This window comes from Temnothorax nylanderi, unplaced genomic scaffold (genome assembly GCF_030848795.1).
Source record: "Temnothorax nylanderi isolate EJ_2023f unplaced genomic scaffold, tnyl_v1.0 TNYL_tig0433_pilon, whole genome shotgun sequence".
Lineage (NCBI taxonomy): Eukaryota > Metazoa > Arthropoda > Insecta > Hymenoptera > Formicidae > Temnothorax > Temnothorax nylanderi.
The window spans coordinates 65,209-84,882 of NW_027249495.1; the positions used below are offsets into that span (position 1 = coordinate 65,209).

At 45.1% G+C, this 19,674-nt stretch overlaps 3 protein-coding genes and 1 long non-coding RNA gene across 7 annotated transcripts; 1 reads left to right on the forward strand and 3 right to left on the reverse strand.

The window, feature by feature from the left end:
• Positions 1-95: 95 nt before the first annotated feature.
• Positions 96-4,129, reverse strand: LOC139782672 (juvenile hormone epoxide hydrolase 2-like). Its single transcript, XM_071721701.1, has 6 exons — positions 3,944-4,129; positions 2,288-2,480; positions 1,449-1,797; positions 1,176-1,351; positions 717-957; positions 96-637 (listed from the first exon to the last, which is right to left on the reverse strand). Exons 1-6 carry the CDS (start codon positions 4,127-4,129, stop codon positions 385-387), a joined length of 1,398 nt encoding a protein of 465 aa, XP_071577802.1. The 3' UTR covers positions 96-384.
• On the forward strand, positions 4,017-8,631 carry LOC139782664 (bifunctional 3'-phosphoadenosine 5'-phosphosulfate synthase-like). 3 transcript variants are annotated; one of them, XM_071721682.1, is made up of 8 exons: positions 4,366-4,924; positions 5,515-5,787; positions 5,877-6,053; positions 6,136-6,771; positions 6,879-7,316; positions 7,397-7,600; positions 7,716-7,998; positions 8,112-8,631. In XM_071721682.1, exons 2-8 carry the CDS (start codon positions 5,737-5,739, stop codon positions 8,204-8,206), a joined length of 1,884 nt encoding a protein of 627 aa, XP_071577783.1. In that variant the 5' UTR covers positions 4,366-4,924; positions 5,515-5,736; the 3' UTR covers positions 8,207-8,631. The 3 variants fall into 3 exon arrangements, with proteins under 3 accessions (XP_071577784.1, XP_071577783.1, XP_071577782.1); XM_071721683.1 differs by lacking the exons at positions 4,366-4,924; positions 5,515-5,787 and adding an exon at positions 4,017-4,151; XM_071721681.1 differs by lacking the exon at positions 4,366-4,924 and having other exon boundaries at positions 4,947-5,787.
• LOC139782690 (uncharacterized) lies at positions 6,091-6,317 on the reverse strand. Its single transcript, XR_011720945.1, has 2 exons — positions 6,230-6,317; positions 6,091-6,125 (listed from the first exon to the last, which is right to left on the reverse strand). It is a non-coding gene; the product is annotated as an uncharacterized lncRNA (long non-coding RNA).
• LOC139782658 (protein qui-1) lies at positions 8,385-19,672 on the reverse strand. 2 transcript variants are annotated; one of them, XM_071721669.1, is made up of 17 exons: positions 19,534-19,672; positions 16,630-17,000; positions 15,770-16,547; positions 15,375-15,454; positions 15,160-15,282; positions 14,680-14,822; positions 14,423-14,583; positions 13,232-13,633; positions 12,392-13,149; positions 11,755-12,291; positions 11,424-11,664; positions 10,645-11,303; positions 10,222-10,528; positions 9,910-10,135; positions 9,027-9,739; positions 8,641-8,913; positions 8,385-8,532 (listed from the first exon to the last, which is right to left on the reverse strand). In XM_071721669.1, exons 3-17 carry the CDS (start codon positions 15,876-15,878, stop codon positions 8,519-8,521), a joined length of 4,746 nt encoding a protein of 1,581 aa, XP_071577770.1. In that variant the 5' UTR covers positions 15,879-16,547; positions 16,630-17,000; positions 19,534-19,672; the 3' UTR covers positions 8,385-8,518. The 2 variants fall into 2 exon arrangements, with proteins under 2 accessions (XP_071577770.1, XP_071577771.1); XM_071721670.1 differs by having other exon boundaries at positions 15,770-16,055; positions 16,179-17,000.
• Positions 19,673-19,674: the final 2 nt, after the last annotated feature.

Sequence of the window (19,674 nt, forward strand, 5' to 3'; positions counted from 1 at the left end):
GAGCGGAGGATCATAAATTTGTTTTATGTTACGTCTTCTTATAAATTTTCCGCAGAAGCCCAAATTGATGAAAAATTCACTTAGAAAAATTCATCTCGCATATAATAATATGTATATATTTCTCTCAATATACATTTCTAACGTTTATGCAACGAAACATTGTTAAAATAGTTGTTAAAACGTATCTTAAACTTATCCAAAATAAAAAGTTGAGAATCCCTTTCGAGAACACGCCCTTTCAACAATAATGAATATAAAATATATATATTGCTCTTGTAAGCATACTGTAACATCTTTATAAAAGTTAAAAATAAACATTTTCTCGTAATTTATTTCGTCCTTGAATGACACCACACACACGTTTACGCTCTTTCCGTTTACGAATTACAGTTTGCTCTTTTCTTGTTCGTAAATTACTGTTTCCCTGTGCTCCTTGTTCCACTTCTCCATCTCGTCGACAGAGTTCCATATATCGTCTGCGAGTAATTCGGGTTCTTCGAGTGCCGCGAAATGGCCACCTCGAGGCATTTTGGTAGCGCGCAAAAGATTCACGAATCGTTCTCTCAATTTACTTGGATTTTGCTCCATGATTTCGTGGGGAAACTGCGCGCAAGCGCTGGGAACCTTTATCGGGGTTCTGCAAAGAAAATGACGCTTGATATTCGTGGCTTATTACGCTGCAATAATAATAGCAACTCGCGATGACAATTACGTACGATTCCAGGAGTGCCGACAAGGACCTGTTCGACTTAGTATACAGTTCAGCGTATATTCTCATGGCTGTAGTCATGCTATTCGATACCCAATAGATCATCAGGTTGTCGATCAACTCGTCATACGTAAACTTCTCCAGAAATCCACCATCTGCCCTCTTTTTGTAAGACGGATTTGTGCCGCTTGAAAATTTCTCGATGATATACGCTGCCAAACCAGCAGGTGAGTCGTTCAGACCGACCCCTGAAACACACGACGCTCTGAAGATATTGGATTTTCGCTCATTCAGTATGCGCAGAAATCTTCTTATATTCAATTTATAACGATCGATTATAAGCGCTAAGGCCCGTATTCTGAACGCACTCTTATTGATAAATGCGCACATATCTTATCGATAACAGTGCGTTCAGAATACGGGCCTAATTAAGTCTTTTTGTATAATTATATAATACGTCGCGTACCAACTGTATCTGGCTTTGTAGCTTGGATATGATAATATCCAGTCTCTGCCAGGAGCCCGAAACCAGGAGCTTTTTTAGTTTTCGCCCAAGGCAAGAAAGAAGGAAGGCGCAATGCTGATTTCAGGAGAGTCCATTTATTGAGTACTAGGCACAAGTTGGAATGCATACCCAAGACGCTACGATTTGCATAACATGCAACATACGATTGTTGTGTGTCTTTAATTCTAAGCGCCACATTAGGTTTAACTGATAAACTTTAGAGAATAAACTTACTGTTGCGGATATAAACATGACATAGCGTGAATGACGGAGGCACCCCAATCACCGCCTTGAACGTAATACTTATCGTGACCAAGCCTCAACATGAGATTCTTCAAAACCACACTCATTTGAAGAGCCGAAAGTTCAGGTATTGTGGCTGCGCTGGAGAAACCGAATCCAGGCAGCGAAGGTGCTACCACTTCAAATATAAAATCGTACTCGGGTTTTGGTGAAGTCAGGAATGGAATGATCTTGTAAAATTCCATTATGGAGCCGGGCCATCCATGTACCATTAACAATGGCAAAACGCGTTTTCCCTCTGTAGTACTTGGTTTCACATGGATGAAGTGAATATCTAATCCTGCAATAAATATAGAACACATATTTATGATAGCCTCTATAATTCAATATTAAGAAATAAAATGATACAATGAGAACACTCGCTTAATTAACTTTGATATTGATACCCCTTATCGGTTGCTATAAATAGAATTAAATTTCGTTCTCTGACTAGAAATAATTCACATACTTATTTGACTGAAAACTTAACTCTGCATTCTATTCGATTCTATTTTATTTAAATAGATATATAAAATTATAGATAGAAAATATAAAAAAAATTATAATATATAATTATATCCTGAAAGTCCCTTGTTATAAACAGCATTATATTCTGAAGTCTTTGTTATACGAGCGGTTACATAATAAAATAAAATATTTATTATCTGGCCTTTTACAGAAAAAGTTTGCCGGCTCTTAAATTGAACCACAAAGCGTCAAGCCGTTCGGTAAGTGCTCGGTAATCCGAAAGAATACGCGCTATACTTTTCTATCGATGATCGTACACCTACCTTGGATATTCGTTTTAAAATGTGAATACCGATTTATATATCTCTCACGTTCCTCGAAATTATAATTATCCGACCAGTGATCTAGAAATTTGCGCAGGGCATCGGTGTTAGTGCCGTAATTCCAGGCAACGTCCTTTAACGGCGGGGTCAGAGGTCTAGTATGATTTAATCGATATTTCAAATCCTTTATGACCTGCAAACGATACATTTTATCTTTTAGACCGTGCAATTTGCACGTGCCGTTTCTTCAAACGGGCTGCGTTCCGATATTCACTATCAGCACTGAAAATCAATTACGTTATGTAAACTAATAGCGTTTTTCACTGGCAGAGCTGGTGCGCATTCAGTACACATTAGAGCCGTCGTACACAAACCAACGTAAAGTGTATGTTTAAGGAGGTTCGATGGTTACTTGTGAGTCAAAAATGCGAATAAAATAAATGTCATTACAGCGATCCCGAATTATATGCAATATTAGTATAATGAATTGTGGATGCTACTTACGTGCTATATTCTTCGTCAATTATTAGTGTATAGAATATTAACAAACATATACTGGGGTATGAGAGCGTCAACGACTCGGGAATCGCTTATTCTACGCTGGGACCTGAACTTTGTGACGATAAAGCCTTTAATCCACACGGTAAAGTCCGATATTTTAAAGTCTTTACACAATCCTTGATGTTTCATCTATCAAATGTTAGTTTTTCAAAGTCCTAAGGTGGCTAAGTATGTACTAAACCAGTGATAATCTACCTCGGAGAGACTTTCTCCATAAGGGTATAGGCTAAAAGTGGTCAACTTCTAAATAATATTACAAAAAAACTATACGGTCCATATTGCTCAAGTTTTGCGATTATTTGTGTTAAGTGTTTATGTAAATTATATAAAAAAATTAAGGCTCTACGATATAATGTTGGCTAAATAAGCAATTCCCGAGTCGTTGACGCTCTCATACCCCAGTATATGTTTGTTAATATTCTATACACTAATAATTGCCGAAGAATACAGCACGTAAGTAGCATCCACAATTCATTATACTAATATTGCATATAATTCGGGATCGCTGTAATGACATTTATTTTAATCGCATTTTTGACTCACAAGTAACCATCGAACCTCCTTAATATAAACGGGTTAAATCATGAAATCGTCAATATTCTTTATATTGCACTATTTGGCAAAATATGTACTGGGTATTTTATCAGTCGAAATATTTGCATTTTACTTTAAATATTAGAGATTAAATCAGTGTACAACGGCTTTAATGTGCACTGAGTGCGCACCAGTTCTGCCAGTGAAAAACGCTATAAAGATTTCCAGTACTTGCTGTGAATATCGGAAAGCAGCCTAAGCCGATTAGGTTTTCAAATCATCGATAATGAATTGAAGCCTCCATCTGACTTTTCCAAATCGTGTTAATCATTCCGCTTATAGCCGCTTATATATTCGTATTTATCATCTACTTTTCTCTCCAAATTTAACTGGAGTTAAATTGGGTATATTTTATTTTTATTTTATTTTATTTATTTTATTTATTTTATTTATTTTATTTATTTTATTTATTTATTTATTTTATTTATTATTTTATTAAATAAAAATAACGCGCAGCATTTACGACAAATAATACAATCTAAACTTGTCTGATTTGCATACCTCTTCGGCAAAGGTAACTTTGAACGGTCTGATATCATTGTTGACAGAACTCTCGGTGCCGGGCGTCCACCAGGTCTCCGGTAACTTCGGCAACTTCGTCCCTCGAGGCGAAAAGTATCTTCTCATTACGAACAGTATCACGGAGGAGCAACCGAAAATAATCGCGCCGAGCGAAAGAAAATCCATTTCAGCGATAAACCTTCCGATTGTAAGTAACAGAATAGACTGATTGCAACGTGACACAGCTGATAAGTAGTAAGTACAGCTTACACAACGCAATACACCCGACACCGTCACATGTGCGACTGCTACGGGTGTAACAGGAGTGCAACCGTGCAACGACGTGTAGACGTTACGGGCGCCGAGATATCGGAATGACGGAATCTCGCGGACGAGAGCCACGTATAAAGAACAATCGGATTGCGCAACTCACTTGCACGCGGTAGATTTGAAAAGCGCTACAATTCAATTCGAGACCCTTTGCGAGATAACTTTGGGCAAGGACGTCGTACACACGTGCGCGGGAAACTTCTCGGTTGGCGTGTTGTGAGAAGTCTTCAAGTTTTACAGTCGAATTTCGTCGTTTACCGAGCACCGAAGACGTGCCGGTTACTTATTCTTCGTCCGATCGATTATCATTTGTTCTGTACGAAAGTGACGGAAATTTCGATTGACGAAAAGCCGTCGAAGGACGATCGAAGTTACGTTAAACTGTGATCGAAGGGATTTTAAAGGAAGCGGAAGGGGGACCCTTAAGCAACCGCGCACTCGACTGTCATTGTGCGCTGCGCGGCACATGCGCGAGAGACCGTTTATCGCCACTTCCACGCGCGCAACGCAACGTGACTACTGAGTAATTTCGCATTTAATGTTGACCAGCAATAAATTGGAAAGTTACCGCGGAGAGAAAGTAGAAAAAAAGAAGTCCGGAATCTCTCGCCCGTCGTAAAATCAATCAATCAATTGATGTACGGCGCAAATGTAAATAAAAATTTTGCTAATTTAACAGACACCCATTCAAATTCAATTTTGTATCAAAGTGCCATATTTATTGAAACACGAGATTGCTCAATTAATACAATTGAAGGTAGTTGTGTTAACTAGAAATGGAATATTAAATTGTATATATACATATATCCATATATTTGATGAATTTGAAAATTCGATTTGTTGTCAAAGACAGTGTCTCGTGTAGAAAATGTCACATCATCTTTTTTGTTTATTTTCACTCCTTTATACTTTATACGCTCTTTGCTGTACATTATATTTATAAAATATACTTGAAAATCTATAATCTTTCTCATTTGTTTTTGCTTTCGCGATAAGAAATCAGTTAAAACTAGTTTTTCTTCTTTCTTCATCTCAGTAAACGTCGTCACGATTTAGGGTGTACAGCTCGTTAGATTTAGCGTAATTCTGACCTGAGGACCGAGATAAGAGTACAATGTTGACGCACAGCCGCGCTGTATTTACACGGTGTTACAGCCTCTTAAGCGTGTCCCGGAATTGTTGTCCCCCCCGGAATACCGATGAAAGTGACTTTCCTTCTCATACTTTCTCGCTTCCAGCAGCATCTTACGTTTCGTACACGAGATCAGTTTCCTGCCGTCTGTCGCGCGTTTCAAACCTACCGTGTCTCCCGTTAATTTAACTACTTATACGAGGATCAATTACGTTGATCAATGTACATATATGTACTCGTATAAAAATAATACTGTAAAATAGTAAAAAAAAAAAAATACGTTATCGTTATAAGTTATTTCGTAACAAGCACGACGGGAAATCTTTAAGAAATGGGAATTTTTGCACGACCGATTCTGGAGATTTCGAGTTCCCCGAAAGAGGTGATATATATCGAGATAAAAAATTGCTGTGTATTGAAGAAAGTATTCAAAGAATATAATGACGATGAGGGACGTATTTTCGATCGCAGATGCAGGCAACAGCGACCAATGTGTTGGCTCAAGCGCATCATATATCCAGAATGAAACGGGGACAAGCGATCGGCTCCGTTCGAGGATTTCGCGGATGCACATTGTGGATGACGGGGCTTTCTGGTGCCGGGAAGACCTCGATCTCCTTTCAGCTTGAGGAATATCTCGTCTCTCAGGTATACATTTACGATACACGATCGCTCGACTCGTTGCTCTACATTCACGGCATTTATTCGATATTATTATTCCTGGAAACAGGGAATTCCCGCGTACAGCTTGGACGGTGACAACATGCGTACCGGTCTGAACCGTAATCTCGGCTTCAGCAAAGAAGATCGCGAGGAGAACGTACGTCGTGTTGCCGAGGTTGCGAGACTCTTCGCGGATGCTGGCATTGTTGCCCTCTGCAGCTTCGTGTCGCCGTTCGCGGAGGACCGAAAAATAGCACGGGAAATTCACGAAAACGCCAATCTGCCCTTCTTCGAGATATTCGTCGACGCGTCCCTCCAGGTCTGCGAGGCCCGTGACGTCAAAGGGCTCTACAAGAAAGCACGTCAGGGTATTATTAAGGGTTTCACCGGTATCGATCAAAATTATGACGTACCTACCGGGCCTGATCTCATCGTCAACACGGAGAACGCGACTGTTCAACAATCCACCGATGTCGTCATTAACTTTCTTCAGCGCAAACAAATTATACCCAAGATATGCGAACTTAAGCAACCTTTTCTGGAATTATTCGTGCAGGAGGATAGATTGGACGATGTCCGGAAAGAAATGAAAACTCTTCCAAATTTGGAAATTGGCAAGATAGATGTGCAATGGTTGCAAGTTCTCGCTGAAGGATGGGCGGCGCCGTTGAAAGGATTTATGAGGGAGAACGAGTATCTTCAAGTAAGTTTAAACCTGTTCTATGCATAGCTTACAAACTTATGTAAAAAGTATTGTATTACATATATAAGTAACGATTCCATATATTAAATACATTTTTTTTTAAATAGGTGCAGCATTTCAATTGCCTATTGTATGAAAACGGTGTCCCAATCAACCAATCAATTCCCATTGTTCTTGCCGTGAGCACCGCTGATAAAGAGCGCTGTTTCGACGCGGCTGCGCTCGTCCTCAGATATCAGGACAAAGATCTCGCCGTTTTACGCAATCCCGAATTTTATCTCCATCGCAAGGAAGAACGTTGCTGCCGTCAATTCGGCACAAATAATCCCGGGCATCCTTACGTCAAATTAATCCGAGACTCTGGTGACTGGTTGGTCGGCGGGGATTTGGAAGTGCTCGAAAGGATTAAGTGGAACGATGGGCTGGACCATTACAGACTGACGCCTAACGAGATCAGGATCAAGTGTCGGGAGATTGGCGCCGACGCGGTGTTTGCTTTCCAACTGCGAAATCCAATACACAACGGACACGCGTTGCTAATGCAGGTCGGTGCTGACGCTGTACGAAATTTTCCGCGCAAACGGCAAATGCTCGTTCGTTACTTCTACATCTCGTTGTATCTCAGGATACCAGGAAACGTCTCGAAGAGTATGGCTACGAGAAACCAGTTCTTCTTCTTCATCCCTTAGGTGGGTGGACTAAAGATGACGACGTTCCCCTATCGGTCAGAATACAGCAGCACGAGGCTGTCCTCGAGGAGGGTGTCTTGCACGAGGATACTATACTCGCTATCTTCCCTAGCCCTATGTGCTACGCCGGCCCCACAGAAGTATATTTCTTCCTAACATTTTGTTAAACAATGCGTTACGTGCAATACCTGAAATATGTAAAGATTATTAATACCCAACTAAAAAAATATTGAGCCGCTAATTTGTATCCTTTAGGTACAATGGCATGCCAAAGCTCGTATGATCGCAGGAGCAAATTTCTATATTGTCGGACGAGATCCTGCCGGCGTCCCTCATCCTGATAAATCCGCCACGGCAGACGGCAATCTCTACGATGCTGCTCACGGCGCGCGCGTCCTTTCACTGGCGCCAGGTTTGCAGGATCTCGAAATTATTCCTTTTAGAGTAGCTGCTTACGACATCAAAGCGAAGAAAATGTCTTTCTTCGAAGCCGAACGACAACAAGATTTTATTTTCATTTCCGGTACCAAAATGCGCAGTAAGTTTCTATTCTGTTTTCATTTTTCTTATCCGTTAGTTCGAATAATATAAAATTATTTATCTTTTGTATTTCTACAAGATTTATAAAAATATTATGTCCATGTTAATTAGATTTGGCAAAAAATGGCGAAGATCCTCCCGAAGGTTTCATGGCACCGAAAGCGTGGAAAATTGTTATGAAATATTACCAAACTGCACACACGTAATTAAAAAGCGGACAGAATAAATAATTATTGTTTATGTATAGCTTTACATAACTGATCTTGATATTGTATAAAATATTGTAAATTTTAATAACGCGCGCGCGGACAATAAATAATATAACGAAATAAAGTATATAGGTATTATAGGTAAACTATGGAACTGCAAAAATAATGAAACTAATTATGCATTTTCTTCTAGTCTATTATCTCTGGTATATCTTTATTTATTGCATCGAATGACACGGAAGGACATTTTTGTAACTTAAATATATTCGACAATCAATCGAAAGTTGTCGATAGAAAATATTCTGCCATTTAATCCGGTATATCTGCAATATAATATCCCACTGTAAACTTTACCTTGTACGCTTTATTATGAAAAATAAGCATTTGCTTGAGCAAACTAGATAATAAAAGATAATATCGTATGCGCTTACCTTCTTCTTCAGAGTCGGATATTCGGGTAGCCTGAAGCGAGCTTTGTTTCGTTAACGTCCGGACTAGGCCACGTGGTCTCGGCGGCGGCGATTGTTTGTTCCAAAGTGCCTCCAATTGATCAAAATGTTGAGATTGTGCTAAAGCGGCCTGCTCAGGACCTAGGCCAGGTTGAGAACCGGCTAAACTGATCCCTGCTTTACTGATCTCTTCCATCGACGCGCTCACGCTAAAACGACGTTTCAATCGTTCCTCGATACTTGAGACTACGATACCTGAAGATAAATGCAAGGAATGTTAAGCTAAATCCTTATTTATATCTTACAAAAACAGGCTTAAAAGATCGATTACGATTTCCAATAATTAGAATTATATAAAAAAGGATAACCTGATGTAAGATGTCCGTATTTTCGCTGCCAGGTATAAGTATCTAAAGACACCTCTTTCTTCAACAACCTCTTGGCGGGTCGCTTTGGTCCTGGTGGTCTCAGGTCTCGCGGCGCCACGTATTGCGGCAATTTGACGTATTGCGCGGGAGTATTGTGCAAGCATAGAATAGGCATACACTTGTGCTCCAATAAATGTACTGCCATCCTGGAGCAATCGGTAGACATTTCAACTCCCAAAACCGGTACGTGTAGCATGATGGAACTGAGCGGAGTGCCCTTTTTGGTATCCCAGACGATTAGGCTCTTGTCCTCGCTTCCGGAAGCAGCCAGAGTTCCGTCGCCGGAGAGACGCACGCAGGTCACGTAGCCTAGATGGCCCACGAGAGTATGCAAGTCGGCACCGGTGTTGATATCCCAGACGATCAAATTGGCGTCCCTGGATCCGGAAACCACTATAGACTTGTCGACCACTGCGACTGCTACGCAAGTCACATGGTCGGTGTGACCGACCAATACTTGGGACAGTTTACCGCCGGCCAGTTGCCATACTTTCAGGCTCATATCGCGGGAGCCGGTGATCAGGTACTGGGAATCCGGCGTTGCTACCAGACACGTGATGTCCTGCGAGTGTGACACCTGATGCTTCTCCTCGGGCCCGGCGCCCAGACTGATTATGCGCACCTGGTTATCGCCAGATCCGCATACCGCGTATCTGGAGTGATGGATTTGTTGAGCTGGGAGGCGTTAGTACGAATATGGGTCTTGAAATAGTGATCAAAATTTGAAGATATATAGAAGTGCGAAGAGTGAATGGGAGAGCCCGATAAAGAATATTTGGTACAGAATAGTTCGTACAATTTGCTACAAATCTTGTTTCCTCACCTCATGTCGGACGCAACAGCGAAACATCGTCCAGGTCCGCAAACAGACTGAATTAGCGTACCACTGTCTGCTGCCCAGACCCTGATAGAGCCAGCACGGTCTGAACTGACCACTCTTCTTCCATCCAGCATAGCGGTAACAGCAGTTACCGGCGCCTGGTGCCTGAATGTAGCCACGACAAGTCCCAGAGTTAAACCCCACACGCGTACTGTCTTGTCCTCGGATCCTAAAGAATTTACGCACTTAATCCAAATACGTTAACAGCGAATAGGTCGATTCGCAGAAAAAAGAATATTTTATAAGAGCATGTACCAGATGCGACAAAGAGTCCTGACGCGGAAAATGCAATGCAAGTGATGCTGGCGATATGCCCTTCCAGGGTGGATAACAATTCGTGAGTGTTGAGCTGCCATAAATTGACTAAAGAATCGACACCACCGGTGACCGCCATAGCGCCATCCCTGGAGATATCCAAGCAGGATATCGGTGCGGTATGGGGTTGCAGAGTATCCTGTTTCCCGGGTTTCTGCGGTTTCGGCGGTGGTTCTTCACCGCGAAAGCTCCAGTATGTCACGCGACCTCCTCCGCCAGTTATCAGAAAATCATCTTTCTCAGTCACCTGCAAAAAATAAAAATAGAAATAGCGCGATTTAAATAGAGATAACAAAAAAGACGTATTGAAATTTAAAGAGAAAAAATTAATGTTGAAAATACCGCGATTTTGCGTTTAATTACCTTAACCGAAGTAACGTTTGCCGATGGATTAGCGGGCAGAGTCCTGATCAATTTTCCACTATGCATATCAAATACGGATACTCTGCCTTCGACACCGCCAGCGATAGCTCTTCTACAATCTTTCGCCAGACAGAGACTCTTAACTGGTCCTTGATGCCCCCTAAGCGTGTGGATCTCCGTGCCTGTTGCCAAGGATCTTAGATAGAGCTTCTGATCTTCGCAAGCGGCTAGAAGAAAGACTGAATCTGCAGACACATCTATCATGACCACCGGAGAAGGTAGAGCAATACTGTTGAGAAGACTAAAGCTTTCCAAAGACCAAAGACACACAGTCCCGTCGACTGAACCAGAAACCAAGACTTCTCCAGCGGAATCGACTCGAATAGTGGTGACGGGACCTCGATGATGGTCAACCTTCATCAGGACTTCGCCAGTGAGCAGGCTCGTAGCGATAATTCTGGAATCTTCACCACCGCTCACGATAACGGAGTTGTTTAGCGCCGTAGTTAAAGTGAGGATCGGTGCGATATGCTCGCAAATTCGGCGTTTCATAACGAGATCCTTCATGTCCCAGACGATAATGGAGGTGTCCTCGGAGCCGGTCAGAAGATACTGCGATTGATGGGTGACGGCTAAACACGAGATTGGACTGGAGTGTCCTGGTACGAGAAAAAAATTATTTATGATCATTAATGAAAACATACTTGGGAAATCCGGAATAGAGAAGGAAATAATATTGTTATAATGCAATTTGATTATAACTATACTTTTCTCTTTACCTTTGAATGTATGAACAAGCTGACCGGACATCACGTGCCATAGCTGAGCATCCCCCTGCGGTGGCACGACGACCACATGCTGGCCAGACGGTGCCGCTTCGATCAATTTAACTCCCTGAGGACATGTAATCGCCCGGATCTGCAGTGGCAGAGGCGGTTGTAGCCATCCGTTCAAGGGCACGAGCAAAGGCGCGGTGTAACCGTCGCACCAAGCCATAGCCGCCATGACCATTCTACTGACCTTGATAAAGAGAGACCGAGTAAGCCTTTCCAATTTAATAATAGTCTCCAATAATCTCCTTATTAAAGTAAAAAAATAAAAAAGACTTACGAGGTCACCGCCGTCCTCGGCGACCGGCCTTAACCAGCAGATGAGCTGCGCAGCGAGCTGAAGAGGATCTCTGGTAAGGACATCGCTGGATTTTCTCACGGCATAATACACGAGCTCCAAGTCGCGCTCGAGGAGATATCGTCTGGCATGTTCGAGGACGCATCGTAGATAGCTCACGGAGATCGTCTGGGCACTCGCAAGAAGAAAGTCGAACGCGCAGACGGCGAGTTTCTTCAGCTTGTCAACGTCGGAAGCCCGCAGAAGATGTAACCACGCTTCTTCGACGTGTCGAAGTGTGTACGTGATATCCTGCGTTTGCGGCGCACTTTGAAACGGCGTTTCCTTGATGGGAGGCGAAGAAGCTGGATTCTTCGGTGATTTGTCAGAATTATCGTCGGCGTCTTCGGAGAAGAAGAGTCCGGCCAACTCCGCGTGGTAACCGCGAGAAACGTCTTGATTGGAGAGATACTTTCTGAGTGCGACTTCGCGACATTGGCCGCGCCAGGAAAACATTAATCGACCGCTCATCACTCGTACCTGAAATAATATTTTGTAAAATAATAATTTAATAATACGAAAATGTAGGATAAATGTGGTGTTAAAGCGACTATCCATATCGATCCTATAATCTACTTACTTTGAGCCACGGTGCAAACGTCCTCCTGACTAAGCACCAGGTCGCAAAGTTAAATTGACTCTCCTTCAAGAGCAAAGGTCCCTCTCCTCCGGTAGGCATAATTAATTCGAGTATTTCTGTCTCCGACAAGCCGTACTCGGTGCAAGCGAGAATCGAGGCAATCCGATTAGCTGCATCGAGTCCGACGAGCTCCTCCAAACGCTCAAAAACCACGTCGACGCCTGACGTCGCGCACATACGTCCAGAGAGATCAACGAGAATGTCGGGGCTACGTAGATGATCCTTTTGAATTGGCGTGAGGCGCATTTTCTCGGGCGGGAACGCGGAAGTGACGACAAAGTGAACACCAGGAGGAAGAGTGAACGGTAGCCAAGACAGGGCGGCGACGATATCACACTCGAGCGGATGAAAACGATGAAGATCGTCGAGAAGAATAATTAATTGGTCCGAAAGGGGATGTTCCTCTAAGCGGCGTATAATGAGACTGAACCAATTGTTGAGGTAGAGTGGGTCGAAGGAGGCATCTCGCGGTAGATTACCGTCGTTATCGCCGCAAAGAAAGCCGACGTGCTGGCAGAGGATGCGGAGGAGCTCCAGGCTATAGGCGGATCGAGGTGTCGAAGTGCACAGTCGGACGACACGAAGCGTCGGCGTCGAAAGCCAGTCCGGCGAATCTCGGTAGACGCGTGCAAGGATAGAGGATTTTCCAGAGGATTTGGGTCCGTAGATTAGAATCGGCCCGTGCTTCTGCTCCTTGCCTGAAGATTTACACACGATTCAATTGTGTAACATATTCTTACGCTGTTGTACCATCCTGTATATGTAAAGAATGCAAGAAACCTGCAAGGATAAGTTGTTTAACTCGCTCCACGGCCTCGTCGCCCTCGTCGGCCAACGGTAATTCTCGAAGAAGAGCGAAATGCGACATACTCTCAGCGTAGACCTCCTGAACCATTTTCTTGCGACTTTTAATTTCCGGATCAGCCTCGACGGACGCGTTTACCAGTTGCTGAAGCCTGTCCAATATCAAGTCCCGAAACTTTCCAAGATATTCGTCGTGAGCGTCATAGTCGGCATCGATACCGCCGTTACGGTGCTCCACGTTAAAACTCAGAACATTTTCATGGGGTAAGGTAGCCTGGATACGGGACTTGAGCCCCTCGGCCGCCGTACACCTTGATGCATCGTCGTTCGTCCACTCGCGAATCACGGCCATTATTCCCAAGCCCTGCTGATCTAGATCTGATAAGAACGTTCCAACGATTATACCGATGAATTATTAGCGCTTCTCTGTACGTGCCGCACTGCACTTATATCTATAATCTAATATATCCACATGTATAATCTATATATTTGGCTAGCGATAAATACATAAAAAGTCTTTAAAGCCCATTTTAAAATCCTTTTATTGCATCTAAGGGAATTCAGAGATAAATAATTTCTCGTATCGAGATTTTAATCGCTATATGTTGAAAGATTGGTAATAAATTCTTAATCAGCGGGACGACTAAAAATAGCTCGAGCACCAATTAAATTTTCTGGCTGGAAAACGAATTACTGCGACATTAGACGTGGCACAAAGCGGCTTCAATTTCCAAGCTTCCACGTAAAAGCCTCTTATAACGTGAAACGCAATGGGTGTGCGAGCTCTCCTTCGCGAACAGTCGTCGCGAACGTTTGACGGAGAATAATTTAAACGGCACACGATACTTGACCTAGAAGGTCAGGATCTTCTATTTTTGGAGGAGAAAGCTCGATAAGTCCACAATTTCAGTCGTGAAATATGACATGCCACCGGCGTGCCGTCGCACGAGAGTTGATCAAATATTGACAGGCGTCAGAGTGGCGGTCGATCCCGATCGGCGTGTTCGGTTACTTATTTACGATCTCGCAAAAAATATGACGTGTCCACAATATATGTACATATATATACACGGAATAATATGCCGGAATATCAGCGGCTTAGAATCGCCTCGTTCGCGGACAATTCTAATATCTCAGAGATTATCGGCAAATAACTCCGCTACTCACTTAGGCCGTAGTCCAGCTGTCGTTCCGCCGTACTCTTCAGGACGTATTTCAAATCCTGGTTCTCCGGCTGCTCCGCGATCGCGCGTTCCGCGGCGGTCCTTAGCAGCAGGCGCAGATTCAGCTCTTGATCAATTTGCCATTCCCGCTGAGCGGTCTGCACGCTATTCACACGCAACTTATGATGACTCAAGAAAAACGGCGATACGGTGAGGAAAAGGGGGAAAGTAGGAGGAGAGATTTCTAAACATCAGCGTTACCTATTTGCATTCAAAACATAAGAGTGCCCATTGTGCTCGTAATGATCTTTAAGAAGAGCGCAGTGCGCGAGAAGCGTTCGGTAGGTAGCCTCTTTCAATTCCGTTGGTACCCACCCTACGGTATAATTTGTTCCCGTCAACAGCTGAAAAGGATAACAAATGGAGAAACGAGTCACTTCTCTGCATCTCGAGCGTAATACCGGAAGTGTGTAGAAGAAGGGTAAGAAAAGAGAGCGATGCTCGACGCGACCGAGAATGGCGAGAGGAAATACGCGGCGCGAAATGAAGCGCGAGCGCGTCGAGAGCGCGATACGGGCGGTATAATGCATAATCGTTGGTGGTCAGAGCACCCCCGGTGGAATACTTATAGCGAGACACGCATGCCAGACCGTCGCATATACTAATTCTTAATTCCACGCGACAATGAAAGATAAATGTAGCGCCGATCGATAACGCCGTAACGTCGTAGCGTTTCCTTACCAGGAGGAAGCATCCCCTGGAGTGTCGGTGGGACCCGCTTATCTCCTCCAGGAAGTATTCCGCCAGGTGCGGATCGACGTCCGGGTCGTCGCCGGACCCGTACTGCATGTCCACCAGGAGCACCTGCGACAGGGCGAAGCGGCATAATCCCCGCGAGCTTGATATTGGCCAGCGGATTTGAACGTCAAAGTAAATGTAAATTGCTTTGCACTGACCTCGATTCCCATATCGTCGTAAATTGATTGCAGCTCCGGCCCGACCACCTCCAGCAGCTGTTTGCGCTCCTCCGGGAAGTCTAGCCGGCAAAATTGCCGAATTTAATTCCGCGTTAATAGAAACTCTCTCTATCTCTCTCTCTCTACTCTATCTATTTATTCGCAATTTCTCTACGCCTACGTGTTGCCTCACGTGCGCGTGACGTTACCGAGATTGAATTCCGCTTATTATACGGAATATAACGAGATATATACACGGGCAATCAGCTATAGATCCTATCGAGGCCGAAGAGAATTGCGAACGTTCAGCAAGACGCACGTTTATCCCGTTCATCGAAGCTAAAGCTTTCCGTCCCTCGAGATTCGCGGAAATCCCGAGACGCAATCCGACTTACCATCCCTCTCGCCGGCGATGAATATCTTGATGAGCCTCGGCGCCGGCAGATGAGCGGGGGGCGGGCCGCCTTTGATGACCCCCGCGATCAACTCCACCTCGAGATTCATCCTTGCGGGATTTCGCGAGCTCGCAACGGCGTTTTTAGGCGACGACCATCGCGGGATCCTTTGGTTTCCAAAGCTGAGGCGTCATTCCACCTTCGAAATATCTTTCTCGCAACGTTTATATCGCTCGATATCGCCAACTGGTCTCCTTAGAAACTTGAATTCTTCTTAAGAACACTACTACATATATAATATATATATATATATTTCTCTCTTCAAATTTATTTCATTCCCTGTAGAGAATCTATATCCTTAAATTCATAAAATCTGTCTTCTCTCGGACGTTTCGATTACAAAGCTCACCCGATTGCCGCCTCGTCGTCGTACGTGTGGGATCTCGTGCAGCCTCCCTCGGACTCGCGTGGACCTTCCACAATATCGTTAGGATATTAAATCTCCCGAGATCTCTCGAATCTCTCCGGACCTCCGGCGTCTATCTCGAGTTCAATATAGGTATAATCGTCGAATCTTTTTGATCCCACTTGCGTTCTCCGATCCTTCGGTTATTGCCCGCTCAAGGTACTCGTGTTACTCGATATATATATATACTTGATCGATCCGGCGATCAGTAGTAGGTCAATATATATAATATACAATGATCGACGCTCAACAAATGATATAGAGATTGTGATTCTTTCTTTTTTGATCAATACTTTTGGATGTATATATAATCTGTGTATATATATATATATATATATGCTCTTACATGTATATATATCTATGTATCTTACTTATGTCTTAATTCGGTGGCTACCTAAACAACTACGATTGTCTTCGCCTGCGGAACGCAGCGAGCGTTACATCGATCCGTGAATCGCGACGGTTAGGCGGCGCCTACGCGCGCCTGCGACTCCGTTCATTCCATCGATCGCCCAAGCGACATAGATCGATCTATCACGATCTCGATCGCGATATCCTTCTCCTCCTCCTCCTCCCGCCTCCCCCACTGCTCAGTCAGTTTGTACTTGTCCCGAGCGTGCTCATTGGTCGTTGCCCGCTCAGCCGCGGGTGGGCGGCGGGGGAGGGTGATGGTTGTGAAGTTGGCGGGCTTGAGGGTGGAGGTGTTCAAGGCCCTGTTATGCCGCCCTCTTACGTTCCCATTTTACGCCGGGGGGTGAGGACCCTCTGCAAAAGGAAAACGGAAACGCGGATTTCACCGTGGGGGTTGAATTCCATCGCGTATGTCGCGGGACCGTGGTCGGGGGTCGGGGGTCGCTAAATCCTCCTCGCGCACCGTCGCGCGCGCGAGGAGAAAGAGAGTGAGGGACGAGGGGTTTCGAGGGAGGGGGGGGGGAGGGGGCCGCGACGTGCCACCACCACCGTCGCGCACGGCGGGGTGGCTGGAGAGCTCCGGCGACTTTCGCGCGCGAGCGCGCGAGCGAGAGACGACGAATCGCCCGGAATCGATCGGGCGTTTTCCTGCCGTCGAATTCGGGCCGCGCGTGCCCGCGCGCGCTTTTTACGCACGGAGCGTTTCGCTCGATGCGTATCGATCTCTCTCTCTCTCTCTCTCTCTCTCTCTCTTACCCCCTTTTCCTCGACCCAACGCGCTCCACGCGTTCGCGAGAGGCTGCTCGTCGACCGACGGTCCGAAAATTTATGTGTTTATATACATTTTGAGACGTAATACGTCGAGCAGATGCGCGCGTAGATGCGCGCGTAGGAGACGCTGTCGCGCGAGAGCTCGGAGCTCGGCGGTGAACTTTTGACCCGCCCCAACACGTGGCGGAACGCGGAACCCGCCGCCCGCGGCGCGCGGTCGCTATTGTTTTTCCAGGGGCGGGCTCTCAATACCTCGAGGAGTCGCGTCGGAAACCCGTCGAAACGCTCGGGAATTGAGAATAGAATTCAGTCGCGAGATAAGAGCACGAAGCAACAGTGTGCCAGCAAAATGGGAGCACGCGGGCGCGCGTCTCGAAATCGAGGACCGCGACGCGACGCGGCGTCTCGAGTCTCGAGTCGCGAGACCGAGAGCTAATTGAATCCAGAAATATCCTCGATAGGGTGAGGAGGGGCTATTTGAGTCGGTTAAAGGAAGAAAATCGGATACCAAATTTTCAAGACAAAAAGCCAAAAAGCTAAAAAAAGCCCGTGACTAAAAAAAGCTCCTCTATATCTCTTGAACATGTTTCATCCGATTTTTTTTCTTTAACCGACTCAAACAGCCCCGCCTTACCCTAATTAATATAGAGATCATTAATAATTACAGAAATCCGACGCGCCGAGATAACCATTAACCAGGCAAGGACGGGAGAGAAAGAGGGAGAGATCGCAGCGTGCGAAATGGATTCCCACCCCGACGTCCGCCGGAAAGGTTGAACGCATATTGTACGTCGTGAGGGTGAATGCCGGTTTGTGAAGATGATGTTGAGGCGCGTAATTCAGGCGCGATTTTATTTCGTAGGTGCAATTTGGATCTCCAGGAGAGAACGGCGTGAAAGCGGGTGGACCGTGCCGTACGTTCGGCAAATGTTTGCCGTCGTCCCGGGCACTCGATGGACACGGCAAACATGCTTCACGCCGCCGAGTATGTCGAGTGCAATTATCGCGTCGTCATTAGGTCAACCGTGCGAAACGGCTTGCCGAAAGAGAAAGAGAGAGAAACCGTCTATTATTCCGGACGCCCTGGACCGCGCGCGAGTCGACGGAATTAATTGCGAAGGTTTCGGAAAGGATCTCGGTACCCCACGAGATACTGTGCGAAACCGGGGGTTGCGCAGGGGTGCTAATCGAACCGAAAACGACCGTGGGGATGTCATACCGTTATTACCTGAAATAGAGAGGAGAATATCCGCGGAAGGAAACGACAAGGCGATAAAAATAGAAGAGCACCATCTCCTAGAGGATTGTCGCTAAACATAGTCCTAACCGGAGCTGACCAATTAACCTTCCGCCAACGCTCGCGAACCACATCCCGTATTTGTTTACAAAGTTTTACCCTGCAGAATATCTGAACCGTGGTATAGAATTTTCCTCGGCAAATGCCATTTGCAATTATAATAGTTTTCTTTTTGAAAAGAGATGTAAATTTCAATTCGTCGACCGACAAATCATTCGAAATGCAGAAAAGAATTTGAAAAGGGGCACGTAAATTCGACGTAGGCAAATAATATTTAAGCTATTTAATAATTTTCGAATATTCCGCATCTCTCTCATTATTTGGACACCCTCGCGTGCGCGATAATTGCCTCCATCTTTCGCCGAATTAATTTGCGTCTGCTATGTACTTAGACGGGGATCGTATATCTGAAGACACATCACTCGGATTTTAGCTGATAAATCGAGCCGTCTCGTTGATTATCGGCAAGATGCATCGTTAAATCGGGAAATACGAACGCCGTTTCCCGAAATATAAATTTATTAAACATAAGACGTCACGCTCCTTCCCCCCCCCCCCCGAAATCTATTCTTCCTCCCTTTCCGCTGCTTTCCGCTTTCCCCTACCACTGGCGTTCTATTTGAATCTCGGCGAAAATTCCATTCTACGTTTTATCAGCCCACGATCGACCGTCAACGAGAGGCTGCCGCCACCCGCGGAGGATGCCACGGAGAAGGGATGGAAAAATCGCGGTGCGGATCTCGCGTCGTCCGCCCGGTCGATGCGGGGCTCGCAAAAAAAAAAAAAAAAGGGAGGGGATCCAGTCAAAACAAGGCTTACCAGGTCGTCGAGCAGCTATTGTGACGAAGGCCTTCACCTGCTCGCGCGGACGACGGCACCACTACTGATAACGCAGTCAAGCGGCCGACGCCTCCGGAGCGCCGAACGCCCAGCGCCGACGCCGTCGCCTCCAACGTCGAC

Bases quoted from the DNA above. Each gene is read 5' to 3' on its own strand.
- LOC139782672 (XM_071721701.1), bottom strand. From the start codon at position 4,129: ATGGATTTTCTTTCGCTCGGCGCGATTATTTTCGGTTGCTCCTCCGTG. The intron at 1,798-2,287 runs GTAGGTGTACGA...TATTTATTGCAG, and splicing joins TTTTAAAACGAATATCCAAG to GATTAGATATTCACTTCATC. The intron at 638-716 runs GTACGTAATTGT...TTTTCTTTGCAG, and splicing joins TTGTCGGCACTCCTGGAATC to AACCCCGATAAAGGTTCCCA.
- LOC139782664 (XM_071721682.1), top strand. From the start codon at position 5,737: ATGGGAATTTTTGCACGACCGATTCTGGAGATTTCGAGTTCCCCGAAA. The intron at 5,788-5,876 runs GTGATATATATC...TTTCGATCGCAG, and splicing joins TTTCGAGTTCCCCGAAAGAG to ATGCAGGCAACAGCGACCAA. The intron at 7,317-7,396 runs GTCGGTGCTGAC...GTTGTATCTCAG, and splicing joins GACACGCGTTGCTAATGCAG to GATACCAGGAAACGTCTCGA.
- LOC139782658 (XM_071721669.1), bottom strand. From the start codon at position 15,878: ATGAATCTCGAGGTGGAGTTGATCGCGGGGGTCATCAAAGGCGGCCCG. The intron at 13,150-13,231 runs GTTTCTTGCATT...GTAAATCTTCAG, and splicing joins TAAACAACTTATCCTTGCAG to GCAAGGAGCAGAAGCACGGG. The intron at 9,740-9,909 runs GTGAGGAAACAA...CCATCACTCCAG, and splicing joins GCTGTTGCGTCCGACATGAG to ATACGCGGTATGCGGATCTG.